We start from the raw sequence: 24,680 nt of genomic DNA on the forward strand, positions 1-24,680 counted from the left end.
AGAGGAGAGTGAAAAAGTTGGCTTAAAGCTCAACATCCAAAAAACAAAGATCATGGCATCCAGACCCATCACTTCATGGCAAATAGATGGGGAAACAGTGGAAACAGTGTCAGACTTTATTTTTTGGGGCTCCAAAATCACTGCAGATGGTGACTGGAGCCCTGAAATTAAAAGACGCTTACTCCTTGGAAGGAAAGTTATGACCAACCTAGATACCATATTCAAAAGCAGAGACATTACTTTGCCAACAAAGGTGTGTCTAGTCAAGGCTATGGTTTTTCCAATAGTCATGTATGGATGTAAGAGTTGGACTGTAAAGAAAGCTGAGCGCCAAGGAATTGATGCTTTTGAACTGTGATGTTGAAGAAGAGTGAGAGTCCCTTGGACTGCAAGGAGATCCAACCAGTCCATCCTAAAAGAAATCAGTCCTGAATCTTCATTGGAAGGACTGATGTTGAAGCTAAAACTCCAATACTTTGGCCACCTAATGTGAAGAGCTGACTCATTTGAAAAGACCCTGATGTCAGGAAAGATTGAAGATGAGAGGAGAAGGGGACAACAGAGGATGAGATGGTTGGATGGCATCACCGACTCAATGGACATGAGTTTGAGTAATCTGTGGGTGTTGGTGATGGACAGAGAGGTCTGGCGTGCTGCAGTCCATGGGATTGCAAAGAGTTGGACACAACTGAGCAACTAACTGAACTGAACTGATTTTTTAATATGTTTATTTTGTTTTGTTAACTCCATTGCAATGCTAATATGATTTATCTATTAAATATTAAAGCAAAATATTATCTTATTAAATAATACATTCTAGTATTCCCAGGTCAAATGCTTTAGTTAGTTATTGCCCAATTATTGAAGCTCTAACTCTAATCAGATAACTACGGATTATTGATTGTATCCAAGTTTTCATTCATCTTTCATTTAATTCAAAAAGTCTGAATCTCCAGTCAGTGGAGAAGGTTTTCGACAAAGCAATGGCATATATGACTGCATTTGCAAAACAAAATCTAAAATAAAGTTTATGTTACTGATTTATCATTGGGTTTCCATATTGGAATTTTGGCACTTTAGATGAATTTGAAATATTCATATACTGAATTTTTAAATTGCTGTGATGGTAACAATTGATTCATGGATAGTTGAGTTCTACACAATAGATGGCTGTAATTGGGGCAGTTATTAAGGATCTTCTGTGCTTGAGTTAAGGAAAGAGAAAACTGATCGATTTAGAGGAGCACTATCGTTGTTCAGTCATAAGTTATTCTTATGTGTGTGCTAACTTGCTTCAGTCATGTCTGACTCTTTGCAACCCTATGGACTGTAGCCATCTGGGCTCCTCTGTCCATAGCATTCTCCAGGCAAGAATATTGGAGTGGGTTGCCATTCCATTCTCCAGGGAAATTTTCCCAACCCGGGTATTGAACCCATGTCTGTTGTATCTCCTGCATTGGCAGGCGAGTTCTTTACTTCTAGCGCCACCTAGGCAAGCTGCTAAGTCATAAATCAACATAAAGGAATAAACAACACGTGTCATGAAGTAGAGAAAATTTCCCTTTGATTTGCCTTGTACTTCCTGTTGATTCTTGGTTAAGGAAATCATTGATAATCCTCAAATGGTATATTACAGTTTAACATTGGTTTATAGAAGAGGAAAATGAAACGACTCCAATATTAACAATAAATTCAACCCATAGTACACAAATTCTCTAATGAAGAATTTGAGGTTTTAAGGTATCACTGAGGCAGGATATTTGAAGAAAAAAGCATTTGCTTAACTGTCATTAAATGTCACAGTTTATTGATCCTTTTGGCTGTTTTGAGTTTCTGGCAAAATTGTCATTAGGAAGAATCCTGTAAAATAGCATATGGCTTAAAATTTCTGGGCTATTGAGTTTTTCCGTTCTCAGTACAGCTGTTATTCTTCTATTCATGTCTTTTTATTTTATTATATAAAAAAATCTCTGCACAGTCTGTGAAGATGTGAGCACAGCCTAGGCACAAATAAATACAAGAGGCAACTATAGCTGGTTTAGGTCTTGATAGGAAGAAATCATCTTCTTATCAGGACCTTACCCAAAGAAATCTCTTAGGAATTCTTATCCACTTGAACTGGAAAAGCATAAGAGTTAGTTTATATATGAATGAGCTTATTCTATTTGGATCTTAGAGATCTGATAAATCCAGCAATTTAAGCTCAATGGTCAAGAAGGTCTTAGAAGTTACAGGGTGGTCAAGTTCAAGTATGCTTTGTGTCATTGAAGCTCTGCGGTAGGCTAGGATGGGGAGAAGTGGAGTATTAAGCAAACTACATCACTGCCTGCAGGTATGAAGATGTAGCCATAGTGTCGGGTAGGGGACTCTTTTCAGAGAAAGTGTCTCTGAGGGATCAGGGTAAGCAAGTAAATGGACTAGAGTGTGTGTGTGCAGGCTAAGTCGCTTCAGTAGTGTCTGACTCTGCGATATTGTGGACTGTAGCCCCCCAGGCTCTTCTGTCTATGGGATTCTCCAAGCAAGAATATTAGAGTGGATTACCATTCCCTCCTCCAGGGAATCTTCCTATTTAAGCCACAAATGAATGAGTTCCTGAATGTAAGTCCAAGCCCATTTGTTCACCAACAGAATAAGGCCAACAATGAATACCTTATAGTTCCCATGCCTCAGGACAAGCCCTATTCTAGGGCCTAGGGTTTTAGTCTGGGTTCCTTCTTAAAACATTATTTGAAACAACAAGAATCTACTGCATAGAAACCATTTTGTAATAATCTATAATGTAAAAAAATCTGAAAAAAATAGACACACTGTGCATGCATACTCGGTTGTGTCCAACTCTTTACAACCCCATGGACCATCCCAGGCTATGTTGTCCACGGAATTTTCCAAACAATAATACTGGAGTAGGTTGCCTTTTCCTACTTGAGGGGACTCTTCATGACCCAGGGATAAAACCCATGTTTCCTGTGACTTCTGCATTGGCAGGAGGATTCTTTACCATTGCACCACCTGGGAAGGTCTCACACACACGAAAGAATCATTTTGCCCTACACTTAGAGCTAACCCAGCATTATAAATCAGCTGTACTTCAATGGAAAAAAATTATTTGAACACATTAAAAGCTAGGCTAGAAGCTGGTTATATAATAGTAAACAGGATAAAGTTCCTTCCTTTCAAGTTTACACTCTACTGGAATGTACTGACAAAAATATAGACAATACAAATATAGAGTATTAAGAGTACCAATTGGGAAAGTTATGTACTGTGACGATGGTGTGAATAAGATCAGATTAAGTGATGGTGTTGGAGAGATCAGAAAGGATTCCTAAATAGACTGAAGTCTAAGCTAAATCCTAAAGAATGGGCAGGGGCAGCAAGTCTAAAGCATGAGTCAGTTTTGTTGAATAAGCAGAAAGTGCCACTTCCAGATGCAGGGGTTCAGAATTAACCTCCCCAAAATGTGTCACTTTTACATGAACGTTATTTTGAGCTAAAAGAAGTCAAGATGCTTCAGCTTCAAGAGAAATCATTGCCCTCCCTTAACTACATAGAATAATTTAAATTGGGAATTTTTCCCAGAAAGGAGTTACTTACCTAAAGTGACCCTGTCTATACAACAAAGCAAGCATCTGCTTACCAAATATTTACTCTTCTTATTGACCTATAATGACCCTTCTGTTCTTGGAAGCCCTGTACCCCCATTCCTTTCCTTAACTCTGAATGGCGTGTATGTTTCATTTAACTTTTCTGTCTCTGAACCTCTCATGTATGTGGCGACTCTGACGCTCTCACGTATGTGGAATTCCTGCATATATGAAGTGAATTTCATTTTCTCCTGTTAGTCTATCTCATGTCAATTTAATTCTTCGACTAGTCTGAAAAATCTAGAAGCATAGAGGAAAGATTTTTCCTCCTTAACGCAAACCAATAAATTATAAGACAGTCATTTAAAACATGTGGTCTTTCATTTGTGGAACTACCCAGGGCTAGGGAACATGACTTGATAAACTGAATATGAACTCTTGTCCTGAATATATTTGCCTCCTTGGTCGAATTCTCCTGTGCTGAGCACAGCCTGTGACCTAGATTGGCCTTATCAAGGTTACGAAAAATTAGAGTAGAGGAGATAGCAGAGGAAAGGAGGAGCTCAAAGCTTAAAATTATGGCTCTTGAAAATTGAAATATGAGAGAAAATCAGCCTGATTTGAATGAAACGTTTCTAGAATTGTCCTCTCAGACCACGACAGCCTGATTTGAATGAAACATTTCTAGAATTGTCCTCTCAGACCACGACAGCCTGAGAGTCCCTACCTGGATGAGCTGCACAGAAGGTACCTGCAGAGATACACTCCACACATTTAAGCATTTGCCAAGAAAGAAATTGGACTCACTAGGCATGAGCTTCCTGGAGTGACTCTACATGTCATTTTACCTGTTAAGATTGTGTAACATGGTTTCACAACAGCAAATCAAAGTAAGGCTGCTGACGTTCCTACAGTTACAATAGAAGTGAAATAGCTTAATTAGTAAAACATTAACTGGCAGGATTCCTATAAGTAAAAACGTACATATTTAAGGCGGCTTATTGTAACATTTATACCATTTATTTTATAATATACTAATTCAAATGTAAAAGTGAATGTAAATTGCCAGAAATTAACATGCAATGTGTAGAAAAGTCCTTTTATCCTCTGCAACTGTAGCATTTGGCAGATTCAGGAATAAATAATCTTTTGTGGCAAGGGTATGCCTTATCAAACATATGCAGATCAGCACTAATTAATGCTAATTAAGGTTTCCTGTCTATCTAGTTGGAAAAACGTCCAAATGTTATGAAATCCAGTTAGTATGCCTATTACGCTAATTGTTTTATATGGGGTGGTTCTTAATTAAAATATGTAAATTGACCTTAATTGCTATATACTAATGGGGGTTCATGTTATCTCACTAAAAGTGACAAGATGGTGAGGAGGGGTACTTAAATGACTAATTCTGATAAATCCTTAACTAAATGACCTTTACTCAAAATTAATTTTAATTGGAAGTTGGCTAAAGAAACATTTTTCTTCTTTGTTTCATTTTAGTTTTTTGTAATGTAAGAATGTTCCTCTTCTTTGTTAATACAGCTTTAGAAGCAGTTATGGATTGTTAATTACACTTAACAAGCAAGTTAATTTGACTGTTTACTGTTTATAGTTATCAGGAAGTTATTGATATCCTCATTTCAGTTTTGGGAAAAACTGGTTCTTACTGAATGTAAATTTATAGTTAGAATCATATAGGTAAGTCAACCTAGTTTGTTAGAATGTGTTTTCAAGTTTGGTGAGTCAGTGGTGCTAATATATACTCTCGCTGATTTATATTGAAATTACTTTCTGGAAAAAAAAATTTTCTTTGCAAACATTAACTCTTATTTGAGTTAAAATCTCACTAATGATACTTAGATTAAATAGACTGAAATAATATTTTGACATTTTACTTGATGTGTTTTTATTTATTATTTAATTGCAAACAAATTAAAATGTATATGCCACAAACCAGTATAAATGAATTTATATATTTTTTCCACCATCCTAACCTTTCAATTATAGGAAGTAATTTAAATAAAGCTAACAAATATTATATTTTACTTTTTCATTAAGTAGTTTATGTTCAGCTGTAATTTAAAATGTATTAAAAATGTGAGACAGGACTTGGTAGAATGCTGTCATATGGAAATGAGCATAGAATGAAGATAACAGTTTTTCTTTGTAGAAAGGAGACCTAATATCTTTACTCTTTCAACAGGATATAGTGACAAATGTTTCACCCAGAATCATCCGGGGGACCACCTCTGGCCCCATGTATGGCCCTGGACAAAGCTCTTTCCTGAATATTGAGCTCATCAGTGAAAAAACGGCTGCATATTGGTGTCAAAGTGTCACTGAACTAAAAGCCGACTTTCCAGACAATGTAAGTGTGATTTAACGCCTAAAACAAAAGAATTGGCATAAGTTGGTGAATGTTTATTTAAACATCCAATTCGTAGGCTTATAAATATTAATGTGTATAATATATTTTATTAAAGAATCTGCCAGTTGCTTTGCTGATGCATAGAAAGATAAAAAAGAAAGAAATGCTAAAGAACTCATAAAAATCCACACAATGTAAGGCTTTGTTATAAATGGGTGCCATGTAGATGGAAGAAGTATCTATATAAGCAGGAGGAAGAGAAATGAAATACTCACTTTATTGAGTTGGTTTTCACTGTATGTGGCTAGTATTTATGAAGGTGATGACCTTAGGAAGAAATTGCAGACTGTAAATCATTTTAAATATAAAGCTGAAGCAGATGCAGAATTTCTTATGTAGTTTATATTTTTCAGTGGGAAATAACTTACCAAATATTTTAACACCTTTATTCTGAATGAGCAAACTAGTTTTTATAAAACCTTTTTTTCTTTCTAAAGTACTATATACAAAAATTATAGTAAAATCAGGCTTACAGACAGTATTTCGTTTCTTGGTGGATTTTTATATATTGCCTGTGGTATTTTTTAGTCCACAGTATTTTTCTCTTCAATATTGGTTAGGATTGTCCTTAATGTCATTCATTCATTCTCCTCCTTGTCCCCTAGCCCCTTACACTGTGCACACACATGCACCCACACACACATTTCTCTCTCTTTCTCTTTCTCTCAATGAGCCGGTGGTGAATTGATGTTGAGGTCTGGGGCAATGTTTGCATTGTAAAAAGATTTTTCTGTGATGATCTTTTAAAGATAAATGCTGCTGCTAAGTCGCTTCAGTCGTGTCCGACTCTGTGCGTCCCCATGGATGGCAGCCCACCAGGTTCCTCTGTCCCTGGGATTCTCCAGGCAAGAACACTGGAGTTGGTTGCCATTTCCTTCTCCAATGTAGGAAAGTGAAAAGTGAAAGTGAAGTCACTCAGTCGTGTCCGACTCTTAGCGACCCCATGGACTAGAGCCTACCAGGCTCCTCCGTCCATGGGATTTTCCAGGCAAGAGTACTGGAGTGTGGTGCCACTGCCTTGAGAACACTTCAAATATTCTAATAATAATAATAAATAATTTAATTGAAATCTGTGGATATTTGCCCACAAACTGATAAATCAGAAAATTTTACAAAGGGACTTAAGCTATCACACATTGGCCTAGCTCATCAGGTTTATTTTTCTGTTTTAGAAAGCTCTAATTGTTTCCAAAATCTCTCTTATCTTAAAACAAAATATAATCACATAAGATACAATTTATCTTCCTCAGTTCAACCCTTCAGATGTGAAAGAAACTATATAAAGGCCATCTGAAATCAATAGCTTCTGCTTATTAGGAATTTTTTAATTTTGGAGCTTGATGTTGCAATTATCAGTATGAGCATTATACAATCAACTCTAGTAACAATTTTGTTGGACTATTTGCATTTTAAAGAATCCACATCTTTTGGAAATCTCTTCTCATAATGCCAAGGACAAAAGTGTTCAACCATAAAAATAATTAATAATATATTTTAAAACATAATCTACAGTTTTATGAAATAAAATAATAATGGTAATAAGTAAGTGTGTGTGTGCAATGGCACCCCACTCCAGCGCTCTTGCCTGGAAAATCCCATGGATGGAGGAGCCTGGTGGGCTACAGTCCATGGGGTCGCTAAGAGTCAGACATGACTAAGCGACTTCACTTTGACTTTTCACTTTCATGCATTGGAGAAGGAAATGGCAACCCGCTCCAGTGTTCTTGCCTGGAGAATCCCAGGGACAGTGGAGCCTGATGGGCTGCCGCCTATGGGATCGCACAGAGTCGGACACGACTGAAGCGACTTAGCAGCAGTGCATGCTTAGTTGGTTCAGTCATGTTTGACTCTTTGTGACACTATGACCCTACGTAAGAATAAGCACTTATATAGTAATCACTCTGTACTAGATATGGTTATAAATGCTTTATATATTTTAACACTCATTTAATTTTCTAATAGCTTTATTAGATAGGTAGTACTATTTCCCCCATTTCACAGATGAGGAAACTGAGGCATGTGGCATTAGGTAGCATGCCTAAGGCTCGCAGCTGTTATATGGTGATGCCAAAATTTGAACTTGAAATTTGATTTTAGCATCTATGCCCTTTGTAGTAATAGTGTTCAAGAGTATACTTGCTTATATTGCAATATCATTTCAGGTCCTCTTAAAAGCTCAGTATTACTTATTTAATGCAAAATAAGAATACTATGAAATATTCCTTCAATAGTATTTAGATGAACCAATGTAATTAAAAAACCCCTTTTCTGGACAATAACTCTTATTAATAACTTGTCTTAAAGCTCACCTGATACTTTCTACCCTCTTTTGAGCAGGAATAAGATATTATAATAATGGCCTCTAAGAAATGACAGTAAGTAGATAAGAAAGTTAAGACAAAACCCTTGCTTTGTGATTCTACAGTCAAGTAGAAAGACTTGAACGCATTTAAATGTTCTTTTCAATTTCCCTGGAAACAATTTTCTTCTCTTATAATGCTTCTTCTTCTGAGAAAACAATACATGCTTTTCTTGTTTCTAATTCTTTCACCATTTAGATTTCACTCATTATTCTTTTTCTGTATTCTTAGAACTAATTTCTAACATTTTTACTCCCCATATTAAAGTTAACATTTTAAATACAATTAAAATGGCATTCCCATTTGAACCCATAGAAATAATGTGTGTGCACCTAGATATTGCCATGCTGAGAGTAGAATATCCCCCACTGTTTTAGAATTACTCTGATGCCAAACCCAATGAGCTGAATGAAAGAAGGTGACCCTTCATTTTCCAAGTTTAATTATCACTCTCACTGGAGTTTTCCCACATCATTCTCAAGTGCCTGGCTGCCACCTTTAATGACAGGGATTGGATAATTCAACCCATTGTGGCAGCTTCTAACCAAGGGTTAACTTTTTTGAAAAAGAAATTGTGTTGGGGGGCTTATAGGTCAGCTAACACCCATAACCAGTATCTCTATTTCCAGAGACAGTAGGCACCAGTTGACCATGGAGTAGAGGAGACAGCAGGAAGAACGTCTTGAATATAAAGATGAAATGTCTTGTAAGGGGCTTGTTTCTTGACTGTCACAGAATTATACCAAAGCCTACACTCATATGGCTTCCCTGGTGGCACGGTGGTAAAGAACCCACCTGCCAATGCAGGAGACACAAGAGACATGGGTTTGATCCCTGGGTCAGAAAGATCCCCTGTAGTAGGAAATGGCAACCCACTCCAGTATTCTTTCCTGGAAGATTCCATGGACAGGGGAGCCTGGCGGGCTATAGTCCATGAGGTCACAAAGAATTAGACATGACTGAGTGAATGAGCACCCACACACCCACACATACACATACACACACACATACTAGATTTCTTCTTGGCTTTCAAGGTTTCCTTTTATTTATCTGTGAGTTAAATTTGGCACACTGATAATTGTATCAATCAATCTATTGCTAAGGGTTTTTTTTCCCCCCTAAGCTGAGATTTTTGCAATGCTTATTATGAAATGTATAATTAAGGCTTACAGAAATCAATTTTAAGTGAATCCTTTCATTCTCACTACCAAAACCTTAGAAATCATATATTTTAGGCTTACAAAAAATTTTACCAACAAATTCCTGCTGCATTTTGTCTGAAGGCACTGAATTAGGAAGCAAAGACTGACATTTTCTATCGTTTGTGGCAGTTAGAGTGAGAGTTAGGCAAAAGGTAAGGATTTATCAGTGACTCGGCTGGTGAAGGTAGAAAAGAGAATAATGGCTTTGTTAGAGAAATTAATGAAGGAAGAACAATGGTATGTAATACTTCTATTATAAGATATGTAATTTCTACTGAAGCCCTTTCTCAGTTTATTACTGAAAAAGCAGCACTGCACACATTATATTCAAAATGACTCAAGTTGCCCTTCATCAGCATTCTGAAGATGCATTCCTGATTACTAGCCTCTAAATACAGAGTTCTTAACTTTGTGTGAGTGCCATGACCTCTGTAGGCACCCTGGTGAAACCTAAAAGCCCGTTTCAGAATACAATTTTGAGTGCATAAAACGAAATTTGCAAGGTAATAAAATATTCCCATTATATTAAAATGAAATTCTTGAATTATTTTAAAAAATATTAGTAATATATATTACTCTAGTAAGAGACTAAAAATACAGTCTAATGGCAGATTAATACTTACTGCAGTCTCGATGTAATGGTGACTTCAAATGCCACCTTGAGCTATCTGCAGCAACTCTACAATTCAACATGATTCTGTGTGGTTTCCTTTGGTGCAAAGTCACAGGTATTGATAGTGTTACACTGGTTTGTTGCTTCATAATACAGGAAATGATACATTTGAATGAGAGTCTAGGGAAAATAAAGATCTAAATTTTTTTCCATCCAAGTTCATGAATTTACTATTTTTCTCTCAAGAGTTCTAAGGACTTCAGATTAAGAATGTATCTCTTGCATTTCCTAATTCTAGTTGCCTATTAGGATCTCCAGGAGACTGTTCATTGCAGCACTGTTTACAACAACCAGACCATGGAAGCAACCTAAGTGTCCATCTACAGATGAATGGATAAAGACAATATAGTACATATATACAATGGAATATTACTCAGCCCTAAAAAAAGAGTTAGTTTGAGTCAGTTGTAGTGAGGTGGATGAATCTAGAGCTTGTTATGCAGAGTGAAGTCAGTCAGATTATGCATTATGATTAATGCATAAATCAATATGCATTATTTTATATTAATGCATATTTATGTAAACTAGAAAATTAGCAGTGATGAACCTATTTGCAGGAAAGAAATGGAAATGTAGACACAGAGAATGGACTTGTGGACACAGTGGGGAAAGGAGAGGGAAGGATGAACTTAGAAAGTAACATTCACATATATACACTGTGCTGTGCTGTGCTTAGTTGCTCAGTCATGCTCAACTCTTTGCAACCCTTTGGACTCTAGCCAGCTAGGCTCATCTGTCCACAGGGATTCTCCAGGCAAGAATATTGGAGTGAGTTGGGTTGGGAACATGGGTGGGAGTAGGAGAGTGTGTGTGTGTGTGTGTGTGTGTGTGTATAAATACATAATTATGGCTGATTTGTGGTTTTGCACAGGAAATCAACACAATATTGTAAAGCAGTTATCCTCCAATTAAAAAATAAGTTAAAAAGCACAGTATGTTCTAGGAAATTTATAACCGGAACATGAATCTGAAATGTGTCCTAGTTAAGCTGATACACTTGTAAGGAAAAATTAAAGAATTCTTTAGGCATCCAGGCAACAAGATACTATCAAAGGGGAAAGACAGTGATAAAAATTCTTAATATTAAAAATACTCCATATATTAAATAAAAAAAAGAAAGAAAAGTTCAGCACCAAATCTTAGCTTGACTGAGATGATGTGACCAAAACGATGATGTGACCAAATGATGACTCAGTTACCACTTTCATTGTGGGTGAACTTAACTTCACCAAAAATAAAGTCCAGCCTCATAGCAAAAAGAAAGTCACTGAATAAATATTAGCATTACAGACTTAAAAGTAAAGCCCCACCACACTGCCTTGTTTTAGACCACTTTAGCAAGTTGTTAGAAGAGATGCTTGCTGCCCACCTAGACAGTGTTCAGCCTCAACTCAGAAAGATGCTATAGGTTTCAAACAGAAGACGCTCTGGCCTGGTGTTTGCAGAGAGAGTTTTGGAGAGCCTCCCACCACTGAGCCATGGAAATGCGCCTGTCCCTACCTCCAGAGCCCCTTCCACGTGTCTGGGAAGAATGAAGGGTTTGAGCTGTACCCTTTCTGTTGATAGATCGTGTCAGGTGTTCAATGGGTATGCAGTTCCCCATGCCTCCCTCACTTGCATGCTCTCTGCCTCCCCTTCTCAGATCCCAGGTCAAGAGAACCCTCCCTGTTTCCTCTGGGGTTTGGCCAGGTCCCCTGCTGTGGTCAGAAGTTCTTGAGTCCTCATGACACTGATCACGGTGGTCCGTTGCCATTTGTGCTGTTTATCAATGTCTGCCTCCCATCAAAGGAGGACTACTAAGTCAGGTGTTATTCTGGCTCTTAGCACACACCTGATGTGTTGGACTTCTAGGAAATTATATCTATATATTAATAAAATGGTCACATCGTTTTATCATCTTAAGTCATGAGTTCAGTCCTTAAGACTAGCCTCAGCATTAATATATGACATTGTTTCTCTCTCTCAGACTTACTTTACTCTTTATGACCTGCTCTAGGACCAAAGACAAGGTTTCAACACCATGTCAAAGTTTGTATCTTTTTCAGATGTATTTTAATACATCTGTTAATGTATAAAACATTAACTTGTTAATTTTTAAAATATTTATGTGCTTTGCAGATGATCCATGTTGAAAAGTAACTAAGTCTGTATGAAGGAGATGAAATAAAAATGATTCAGTGTGTTTTTTTTTTTTTTTTTTAAAGAATCTCTGGGAGAGTTAGGCCCTATACTAGTTCAATCATTTCAGTAATTCTGGCATGGATAAAGTGAATATATATCTATGTGTATGTATATGTAAGTACGTGTATAGATACATATTTGTGTGTGTGTAAAGTTCATCAATTGATTGTACTACATATATAATCAATATCACTCATGAACTTTGCATACATCATTAAATATTTATAAAACTCCTAAACCAGAACTATTTACTGGGAGCTGTTTATTTTTGCTAGGAACTGTACTAAGGGCTTTATGTATCTGTGAAACAAAGATTTTCCCCATTTTACAGATGAGGGAACTGACATTAGAGATATTGCTTTAACTGTCCAGATCACAGAGTTAGTAAGTTAATGCATTGGAACTGGAAATCATCCCATTATACCATGAAGCAGGTTCCATTTGACTATAAAGAACCTGAGGAATTAAGAACATATGTATTACAATCCTCCCTTGCTGATATGGGGCAAATAGATTGAGCTTTCTCAACTGCAGACTCCCAAAAACCATTAAAAATCTTTTCACTTGACAGAGAAAGTTCTGTCATTAGTTCCAGTGAAGAATATTTTATGGCTCAGCTCTTTTGGCTTTGCAGAGATGGAGGTGTATCTATAGAAAACAATACCAGCAACTTGGTGTGGACTGATTTGAACTGTTACCCAGCCTCCTTTTAAGTTCTATATTTGAAAATAGGAAGTTGAGAGTCAGATCTAGATATCTTCCAAACAGGAGGATGCTCTCTGTTTATTCAGCGGACATTCATCACCCCATCATTCCTGTACAGTCTTCTTACAGGTGTCCTGGAGGCTGACTCAGCAGAAGTAGGCTTTCTTTTCTTTGGGATATGTGTAACTAAGTCTAACTAATTAGAAAAGGGGGGCGGGTGCTGTTACTCATGCAATCCAGTCAGAGAAATAAAATTTAGTAACAAATAAAACTACAGTAAATGTATTATCAGCCAGCAGTGATCAGTACACGTTCATTACTTTTTCTTTCCTATCACAGAACTTATAAAGTATAAATAGCACCCTAGCTCTTCTCTTCTCATATCCCAAGAAAAGGGTTTCACCAACAGAGATGTAAGAATGTCATATTTTTAGTGATTCTTCTGAATTTGAGTTACTTATACTTTATGTAGACTATAAGGTCTTCTGACTTCTTCTTCAATGTTTTATTCATTGTAGTTCTTTTCCTTAATATCATTCATTCATTTGCTCTATCCAGAATTATTTGAGCTTATTAAGTTCATGTTTCTGTAAATTTCTACATGTTCTCAACTGGTTTGTGTTTTTGTTTTTTGTTTTGTTTTTTTTTTTTTTAGAAAAGTACTGGATCAGGCATTGAAGGGAAGTCTAGTGAATCCTCTAGGAAGCCCTTCCCTTTTTCACACCATCGCTTAAGTAGTGATTTTGTAATACTGTGAATTCTAGAAGACAGATATTTCCCAACTTCCTTTTTTTGCTAAAATCTCAATTATCCAGTGACATTATTTTTTTTTAAAAAGATCTATTTAGTGTATATAAATAAATATAAATCATATTTAAATATATCATAGTCTAAAAAATAAATCATAAAATGGAAATTTAAAATATTAAAGTGGATGGGGCAAAGCAGTCCATGTCCAGTTATCTTAATAAGTATCTATTTTCACTTTTCTAGAGTATATGGAGTCCAGGGATGACAGGCAGAATGGATTTAAATCTCAGCAGCTCCTCTGACTTGTTGCTTTATTGATACTTAGCCTCATTCTCATCAGTATGATGATAATACCATCTCTCAGAGTTTGTTGTAAAAATTAAATGAGATATTATAGGTAATGGGCTTGACATATTGCAAGTATTTGTGACTTTAAATTATACTGCAGAGAATGTGTCCTTAGTCACTCAGTTGTGTCTCTCTGAGAGCTCATGGACTATAGCTGGCCAGGCTCCTTTGTCCCTGGGATTCTCCTAGCAAGTATATTGGAGTGGGTTGCCATTTCCTTCTCCAAGGGATCTTCCCAACCCAGGGATCAAACCCATATCTCTCACATCTCCTGCATTGGCAGACAGATTCTTTACCACTGAGCCACCTGGAAAACACTTCATAGAATAACTTTATGCATTTAGATTTTATTTCTACTAAAAATAATAATTTTTTTTCATGAAATATTCTGAGGGGTAGATTTAGCAAATAGAAGGAAACATCATTTTTATAGCTCTTGAATCATGTTGCCCAATTGATTTTCAAAACATTTTAAACAGTTCATATAAAAGACACTATTTCAGAAATAATTACCAATTAAAAATTAAATACTAAGTTAATAAATATATTTTTAGTGATTATTCTGAATTTGAGTTAATTATATGTTATGTAGAATGTAAGGTCTTCTGATTCTTTCCTCAGTGTTTCATTCATTGTACTTCTTTGCCTTAATATCATTCATTCATTTGACTTAGCTTCTGATTAAAATAAAGCTAGAATAATGACAGTTATTTTCTTGGTTTCAGCATAGAAGCAAAGAAAAATTAAACTATATTTAATTCCACAAAACAAGAGTAGCCAAAATTAATAAGAAAACATAATATAGCTCGTAGTTACATGATTTATTTCTGGCTCCATGTAGCCAAGCAGTTTCTTAAGATAAGGCATTTCTAGTTCCTTAAAAAAAAAAAAAATTAGTAGCATCCTAGATGGAGTAATGGGACTGAATTTACTCTCTCAATTGAAATAGTAGCATCCAAAAACTTATATATGAAACAACAATTTTTAAGAGGTAGAACATCAGTCAGTAAGGACAGTGGTCACTGAGAGATGGAAAGCAAAGGAAATGAACTCTGCCATTGCCCAAGAAAATTTCCAGGCTATAGGGCAGGCAGCAAAAACCAGTCAGAAATCAGAAAAGTAGAACTGAGAGTCCAGAGAGAACAAGGGTGACTAGCATTCACAAGATAAAGCATCAGAAAGTAGAGAGCTGCATACAGAAACACCTTTGGAGATTTGCAAAAGATCCCTTGAGTACTTAACAGAGTACAGATCAGCTCATGCCTGTTAGTAAATTAGACTACAGAAAGAACTTTCAGAATGGATTTGAGGGGCTATTATTCAATTTTCACGTATATCTGGAAATTATGACTCTTCTTGACAGCCAGAGTGAAAAACCTTATGAATCACAATTAGTCATAGGCCAAGCACTTGTTTGGGTATGCCCAACAAACCTTAAAAGCCAGACCTGAAAGGATAAAAATATGTCTAAGTAATGTAACTGCTAAGAATGTGAAGTAGAAGGACATGTGTTCATTTTCTCCTGTGAGAATTCCAAAATTGCGATTCGCTGCTGAACAACCATCGACAGGAGAATGTTGGATCCTACCAAAAAAAGATACCCCACATCCAAGGGTGAAGGAAAAGCCCCAACATGACAGTAGGAGGAGCTAAATCTCATTTAGAATCAAACTCTGTGCCCGCCAGATACACTCGAGGGCTCAAATAAAACCTGGTGTGTACCAGGACCCAGAGACCCCGCAGAGACTGAGCCAGACCTGCCTTGTGTTTGAGCATCTCCTGCAGATGCACAGGTCAGCAGTGGCCAGCCATGGGGACAGGGGCTCTGGCTGCAGCAGATCTGGGAGGCAAGGTGTGTGGCTTAAGTCCTCTTAGAGGAGGTCGCCATAAGACCTACATGGACCCACCAAGCAGATAACCCACAAACTGGAGACCAGTTATACCAAAGAAGTTCTCACACTGTTATGCAAGTTCTAGGACCCACAACAAATTTCCCAAACCTGGGGATCTGACAAAGAGACTGAGAACCCCCAGGGAGTTTGATTTGGAGGCCGGTGGGATTTGATTACAGAACTTCCACAGGACTGGAAAACAGACTCTTGGAGAGCACAAACAAAACCTTGTACACACCAAGACCCAGAATAAAGGAGCAGTGACCCCACAGACTGAGCCAGACTTGCCTTTGAGTGTCCAGGAGTCTCTGGCAGAAGCGTGAGTCAACAGTGGCCTGCCAGGGGGTCAGCGGCACTGACTACAGTAGTGCTGGCGTAAGTCCTTTTGAAGAGAGAGAACAAAGGAAGGGAACACAGCCCATCAAAGAAATTGGATTAAATATTTACTGAACATAGAGCCACCCATCAAAACAAGACCCAGATTCCTCCACAGCCAGTCCCTCCCATCAGGAAGTTTCCACAAGCCTCTTATCCTTATCTATCAGAAGGCAGACAATTTGAAAACCATAGTCACATAAAACCAGCCAAACTGATTACATGGATCACAGCCTTGTCTAACTCAATGAAACTATGAGCGATGCCATGTAGGGCTACCCAGGACAGATGGGTCATGGTGGAGAGTTCTGATAAAACGTGGTCTGCTGGAGAAGGGAATGGCAGACCACTTCAGTATTCTTGCCTTGAGATCCCCATGAACAGTATGAAAAGGCGAAAAGATATGACACTAAAGATGAACTCCCCAGGTCAGTAGGTGCCCAATATGCTACTGGAGAACAGTGGAGAAATAACTCCACAAAGAATGAAGAGATGGTGCTGAAGCAAAAACAACACCCAGTTGTGGATGTGCCCAGGTGATGGAAATAAAGTCCAATGCTGTAAGAACAATATTGCATAGGAACCTGGAATGTTAGGTCCATGAATCAAACTGATTTTGAAGTGGTCAAACAGGAGATGGAAAGAGTGAACATCAACTTTTTAGGAATCTGTGAACCAAAATGGACCAGAATGGGAGAATTTAATTTAGATGACTATTGTATCTACTACTACTACTTCTAAGAATCCCTTAGAAGAAATGGAGTAGCTCTCATAGTCAACAAAAGAGTCCTAAATGCAGTTCTTGGGTACAGTCTCAAAAATGACAGAATGAACTCAGTTCGTTTCCAAGGCAAACCATTCAATATCACAGTGATCCAAGTCTATGCCCCAAACACCAATGCTGAAGAAGCTGAAGTTGAGTGGTTCTATGAAGCCCTACAAGACCTTCAGGAACCAACACAAAAAAAGATATCATTTTCATCACAGGGTACTGGAATGCAAAAGTAGAAAGTCAAGAGATACCTGGAGTAACAGGCAAGTTTAGCCTTGGAGTACAAAATGAAGCAGGGCAAAGACTAACAGAGTTTTGCCAACAGAACGCACTGGTCATAGCAAATACCCTGTTCAAGAAACACAAGAGAGGACTCTACACATGGACATTACCAGATGGTCAATACCAAAATCAGATTGATCATATTCTTTGCAGCCAAAGATGGAGAAGCTCTATACAGCAGGCAAAAACAAGACCAGGAGCTGACTGTGGCTCAGATCATGAACTCCTTATTGCAAAATAAGATTAAATTGAAGAAAGTAGGGAAACCACTAGATCCTCAGGTATTACCTTACGATTATACAGTGGGAGTGACAAATAGATTCAAGGGATTAGGTCTGATAGACGGAGTGCCTAAAGAACTGTGGAGAGAAGTTCATGGCATTGTACAGGAGGTGGTGATCAAAACAATCCCCAAGAAAAAGAAATGAAAAAAGGCAAAATGGTTGTCTGAGGAGGCCTTACAAATAGCTGAGAAAAGAAGAGAAGTGAAACAAAAAGGAAAGATATACCCATCTGAATACAGAGTTCCAAAGAATAGCAAGGAGAGATAAGAAAGCCTCCCAAAGTGATCAGCGCAAAGAAATAGAGGAAAACAATAGAATGAAAATGACTAGAGATCTCTTCAACAAAATGAGAGATCCCAAGGGAATATTTCATGCAAGGATGGGTATAATAAAGGACAGAAATGGTATGGACCTAACAGAAGCAGAAGATATTAAGAAGAGGTGACAAGAATGCACGGAAGAACTATACAAAAAAAGATTTAATTACCCAGATATCCACAATGTTGTGATCACTCACCTAGAGCCAGACATCCTGGAAAGCAAAGTCAAGTGGGCTTTAAAAGCATCACTACGAACAAAGCTAGTGGAGGTGATGGTATTCCAGCTGAGTTATTTCAAGTCCTAAAAGATGATGCAGTGAAAGTGCTGCACTCAATATGCCAGCAAATTTGGAAAACTCAGTAGTGGCCATAGGACTGAAAAAGGTCAGTTTTAATTCCAATTCCAAAGAAAGGCAATGTCAAAGAATGTTCAAACTATGGCACAATTGCATTCATCTCAAACGCTAGCAAAGTAATGCTCAAAATTCATCAAGCTAGGCTTCAATAGTACATGAACTGGGAACTTCCAGATGTACAAGCTGGATTTAGAAAAGGCAGAGGACCAGAGATCAAATTGCCAACATCCATTGAATCATAGAAAAAACAAGAGAATTCCAGAAAAATGTCTACTTCCACTTTATTGACCTTTTGACTGTGCCTTTTGACTATTGCCTTTGACTGTGTAGATCACAACAAACTGTGGGAAATTCTGAAAGAGATGGGAATACCAGACCACCTTACCTGCCTCCTGAGAAATCTGTGTGCAGATCAAGAAACAACAGTTAGAACCAGACATAGAGCAACAGACTGGTTCAAAATTGGGAAAGGAGTGGCTCAATGCTTTATATTGTCACCCTGCTTATTCAATTTATATGCAGAGTACATCATGCGAGATACCTGGCTAAATGAAGCACAAGCTGGAATCAAAATCCCTGGGAGAAATATCAATAACCTCAGATATGCAGATGATGCCACACTTACAGCAGAAAGCAAAGAGGAACTGAAGAGGATCTTGGTAAAAAATAAAGAGGAGAGTGAAAAAGCTGGCTTAAAACTCAACATTCAAAAACTAAAGATCATGACATCCAGTCCCATTGCTTCATGGCAAATAGGTGGGGAAACAATGGAAACAGTGGCAGACTTTATAATCTTGGGCTCCAAAATCACTGCAGATGGTGACTACAGCCATAGAATTAAAAGATTCTTGCTCCTTGGAAGAGAGGTTATGACAAACCCAGAGAAGGCAATGGCACCCTACTCCAGTACTCTTGCCTGGAAAATCCCATGGACAGAGGAGCCTGGTAGGCTGCAGTCCATGGGGTTGCTAAGAGTCAGACACGACTGAGCGACTTCACTTTCACTTTTCACTTTCATGCATTGGAGAAGGAAATGGCAACCCACTCCAGTGTTCTTGACTGGAGAATCCCAGGGACAGGGGAACCTGGTGGGCTGCCGTCTATGGGGTCGCACAGAGTTGGATCCAACTGAAGTGACTTAGCAGCAGACAGCATATTAAACATCAGAGACATTTTTTTGCTAACAAAAATCCATCTAGTCAATGCTATGGTTTTCCCAGCAGTCATGAATGGATGTGAGAGTCAGACCATAGAGAAAGGTGAACACTGAAGAATTGGTGCTTTTGAATTGTGGTGTTGGAGAAGACTCTTATACTGCAAGGAGATCCAACCAGTCTATCCTAAAGGAAATCAGTCCTCAATATACCTTGGTAGGACTGATGCTGAAGCTCCAATACTTTGGCCACCTGATGCAAAGAGCTAACTCATTAGAAAAGACCCTGATGCCGGGAAAGATTGAAGGTAGGAGGAAAAGGGGACGGCAGCATATGATATGGTTGGATGGCATCATCGACTTGATGGACGTGAGTTTGATCAAGCTCCGGGAGATGGCGATGGATAGGGAAGCCTGGGGTGCTACAGTCCAGTGGTTGGTTGCAAAGAGTTGGACGTGGATGAGAAACTGAACTGAACTCAGTATAACTGCAACTGAGAAAGAATTCTCGAGAATATTTATAGGAATACAAACTATTACCAAACACTGTAAAATTCAATTTTTGACATCTAATTAAAAAATTACCTACCCTGTAAAGAAATCAGAACGTAAACCCAAAATAAGAAAAAAGAATCAGTTTAAACTGTGTTATGTTAAAATTAGCAGACAAATACATTAAAGGTGTTTTTACAACTATATTCCATACTTTCAAAAATCCAAGTTAAACTATGGAAAATAGATAAAAGACCTATATCAAAATTACAGGCTTGAAAACTACATTTCAAAGGGTAAAGAACACAATAAAATTTGTTAGGAGCATGTTAGGCACTGCAGAAGAAACAGTTAATAACTTGAAGATGGAGCAATGAAAACTACCCTAAATGAAGCACACACACACACACACGCAGAAGAAACAGTTAATAACTTGAAGATGGAGCAATGAAAACTACCCTAAATGAAGCACACACACATACCTTGTCAGCTGGGGACAACTTATATATACTGGAATTCCTGAAATCTGAAGAAATAATGGACCAAACTTTCTTAATTTTTCTTAAAACAACAAGCCTTCCCCACTCCACAAACAATGCTAAAACAAACAAAAATAATAAACAAGAAGCTTGATGAACTCCAAGTATAAGAAACATGAAGAAAATTACAACAAGGTAGTGCATCATAATCAGATTAATTAAACCAGTGATAAAGGGAAAAAAAAAACCTTCACAGCAGCTAGGAACAGAAAGCATGTTCCATACAGAGAAACATAACATAAGAAAAACATAATATTCTGCTGTAATTTATCACCAGAAGCAATGCAAACTAATGTCATCTTTAAAGTGCTGAAAGTTTAAAAAAACAAGCAAACAAAAGCTGTTAACAGATTTCAAAATTCAGTAACATGCCTTTCAAAGTGCAGGTGAAGTAAGTACTTTTCAAACATAAAAAGAGTGAAAGAATTCATCACCAGAAAATCTGCACTACAGGAAATGTTAAAAATATTTTTTGTTAAGGAAAAGGATGCCAGGTTGAAATATTGATCTATACAAAGGAGTAAAGAGCACTAGGATTTGTAACTACATGGATAATATAGGTGTTTTTTTAAATCATTTAACTTACTTTAGAAAAGAATTTGTTGTTTAAACAAAAACATAAGATAGCATGGGGGTACATAACATACCTGGAAGTAAAATGCATGACAACAATAATGCAGAAGTTGTGAGGAAGAAATGGAAGTATACTACTATAAGTGTCTAAAACCATATATAAAGTTTTATATCCTTTGAAGACAGACTATGATAACTTAAAGATATATACACTAAGCTCTAAAAATAATTGAAATTATGTGACTGAGTTACAGATAAATCATAAATAATAAAGTATGAAATAGAGTCAAATCACTCAAACCAAAAGAAAGTAAAGTTAAACCTAACCATATCAATCTAGTCCAAACTATTGTTTTTCCATTGGTCATGTATGGAAGTGAGAGTTGGACCATAAAGAAAACTGAGCCAAAGAACTGATACTTTTGAACCCTGGTGCTGGAGAAAACTCTTGAGATTCCCTTGGACTGCAGGGAGATCAAACCGGTCCATCCTAAAAGAAATCAGTCCTTAATATTCATTGGTATGACTGATGCTGAAGCTGAAGCTCTAGTACTTTGGCCACCTGATGCAAAGAGCTGACTCATTAGAAAAGACCTTGATGCTGGGAAAGATTGAAGGCAGGAGAAGAAGGGGACGACAGAAAATGAGATGGTTGGATGGCATCACCGACTCAATGGACATGAGTTTGAGCACCCTCCAGGAGTTGGTGATGGAGAGAGAAGCCTGGAGTGCTGCAGTCCATCAGGTCACCAAGAGTCAGACACGACTGAGTGACTGAACTGAACTGAATTGAACTGATATCAATAATTGCATTAAATGTAAATGGTCTAAACAACTGAATTAAAAGGGAGAGATGTCCATATTTGATAAAAAGTGGGATTCAACTGTATGCTGCCAACAAGGAAAAAAAAAAGATTTTAAATATGAGTACACAAGAGAATACTGAAGCAATGGAAGGAGATATGTCATGCTAATTCTGTTCAAATAAAATCTTGTAATATTTATAGCAGATAAAGTAGTTACAAAAGCAAAGAATATTATCAGGGGTAAAAATGATCATTTTATAATGATTAAAAAATCAATTCATGTAGAGTTGATAGCAGTCCTAATTGTTTCATTCACTTAATAGCAGAACTTCAGGATACCTGAATACAAAAAAGAGACAACTGCAAAGAGCAGTGGAAAGAAATTATAAACGGAGATTTTCATACCTGCTTGTCAGTAATTAATTAAACAACAGAATAAGGCTATTGAGGATTTGAACAATGCAATTGCCTTATTTAGTTGACATTTGTAGGACTAGCCATCCAAAGGAGGCAGAATACACAGTCATTTCAAATACATGCATAACATTTACTAAGATAGGCCATATTCTGGGTCATAAAAGATGTCTCAGTAATTTTAAAAAACTTAAGTCAAGCAAGATATATACTCTGCTCAAAGTAGAATTAAATTTATATCCAAAAATAGGAAAGTATTTGGAAAATCCTCAAATATTTAAAAAGTAAATAATATACCTCAAAAACACTTGGATGAAAGAGGAAATCATAAGGAAAATTTAAAAGTATTTTCAACTGAATGAAATTTAAAACATGAAATATCAAAATTCATGGTATATCATAAAAACATTACTTGAGGGAAAGTCTATAGCATCAAATTCATGTATCAGAAATTAAGAAAGGCCTCAAATAAATGACCATAACTTCCACCTTCAAAAACTATGGCAAGAGAATATTAAGCCCAAAATAAATACCATAATGGACACGATCAAGATCAGAGAAAGAAACTGATGAAATAAAGAACAGAAATATAATAGATTATATCAAGGAAGATAGAGCTGATTTGTTAAGAAGACATAAAATTGATAAACTTTAACCAGACTGAGGAAAAAAGAGAGAAGAAACACAAAACAATATAAGGAATTAGAGAGGGGCCACTGCTGCAGACTTTACAGATATTAAAAGGAAAATGACAGGACACTATGAACAATTTTATAGAAATAAACCTGTCCACATAGGTGAAATGCACAAATTCCTTTAAAGATGCAGGCTTTCAAAATGAAGTCAGGAAGCAGTGGATAACATTAGGGAAGTTGAATTTCGGTCAGAATACTTGCATGATCAAAACTACTGACCCAGATGGCTTCATGATTTAATTCCACCAACCATTTAAGAAAGAATAATGCTAATTCTACACATACTTTTTCAGAAAAGCAGAGGAAGTACTTCCTAACTAAACTTATAACACCAACACTTTGATATCATAACTAGACAAAGGCAGAACAAGAATACTATAGACCGATGTCGCTCATCAGCACAGATGCAAAAATTCTAAACAAATTTACAAGTATTAACCAATAATATAGAAGGAATATAATAGATTGTGAGCAAATGAGGTTTATTCCAGGAATTCTAGTAAGTTTAACATTTGAAAATAATGCTGTTCACAAAAATTGCAAACTAATAACACCAAAAACACAAATAGAACAAAAACATTTCAAGAAATCCAAAAATGTATTCCTAATGTTTTAAGAAATTTCAGCAAATAAAGAACAGAAAAATAATTTCTTAAATACATTAATTAATGCATTATAAAATTATAAATTATATTTTAAAAAATCGCTACACCTAACATCTAAGTTAATGGTAGAAAACTGAATATTTTCTTCCTAATAAAAATGAAACAATATTTGCTTTTGCCATTTCTAGGACACACTGTACTAGAGCTCCTACACTGTTTAATAAGGGAAGATAAAGAAATAAGATATCCAGATTGCAAACGAAGAAGTAAAACTGCCTTTATTCACAGATGACATAATTGCTTATATAGAAAATCTGACTAAATATACCAATAAAAACCATTTTATTTACAAAAGTAGGTAGCTAGCTTACAAGCTCCTGTTTTCACATTTGCCTTTTTAAAAAATGACATTGAAATACTGTTTATTTTCATTACTGACTTTTCTTGTACTCTGTTAAATTCTGCACTCCAGGCAAATGCCTACCTTGCCTCAATCTGGCCTTGCCCTGCCAAACTGCTAAGTCACTTCAGTCGTGTCCGACTCTGTGCGACGCCATAGACGGTAGCCCACCAGGCTACCCTGTCCCTGGGATTCTCCAGGCAATAGTACTGGAGTGGGGTGCCATTGCCTTCTCCAAAATGCAACTTTAAATAATAAATGAGTTTATCAAGACTGCAAGATACAAGATCAACTTTTAAACATCATTCTTACTTTTTATATACTAGTAATTAACAATTAGAAACTAAAATAAGTATATCACATCTATATAGCAAAAAAATGAAACAGGGATAAATTTGACATAAAATATGAAATATATGAACACTGAAAACTACCATATGTTACTGGTAGAAATTAAAGAAGAACTAAATACATGGGGGGACTTCCCTCTT

At 36.8% G+C, this 24,680-nt stretch overlaps 1 protein-coding gene across 1 annotated transcript in view; it reads left to right on the top strand.

Moving 5' to 3' along the window:
• Positions 1-24,680, top strand: part of DPYD (dihydropyrimidine dehydrogenase) — a 923,891-nt gene that overhangs the window by 520,181 nt on the left and 379,030 nt on the right. The window contains exon 14 of the mRNA XM_027536430.1: positions 5,788-5,952. Within this exon, the coding sequence (XP_027392231.1) occupies positions 5,788-5,952 (165 nt within the window). The remainder of the gene's footprint in view (positions 1-5,787; positions 5,953-24,680) is intronic.

The sequence above is a fragment of the Bos indicus x Bos taurus genome, chromosome 3, assembly GCF_003369695.1.
Source record: "Bos indicus x Bos taurus breed Angus x Brahman F1 hybrid chromosome 3, Bos_hybrid_MaternalHap_v2.0, whole genome shotgun sequence".
Lineage (NCBI taxonomy): Eukaryota > Metazoa > Chordata > Mammalia > Artiodactyla > Bovidae > Bos > Bos indicus x Bos taurus.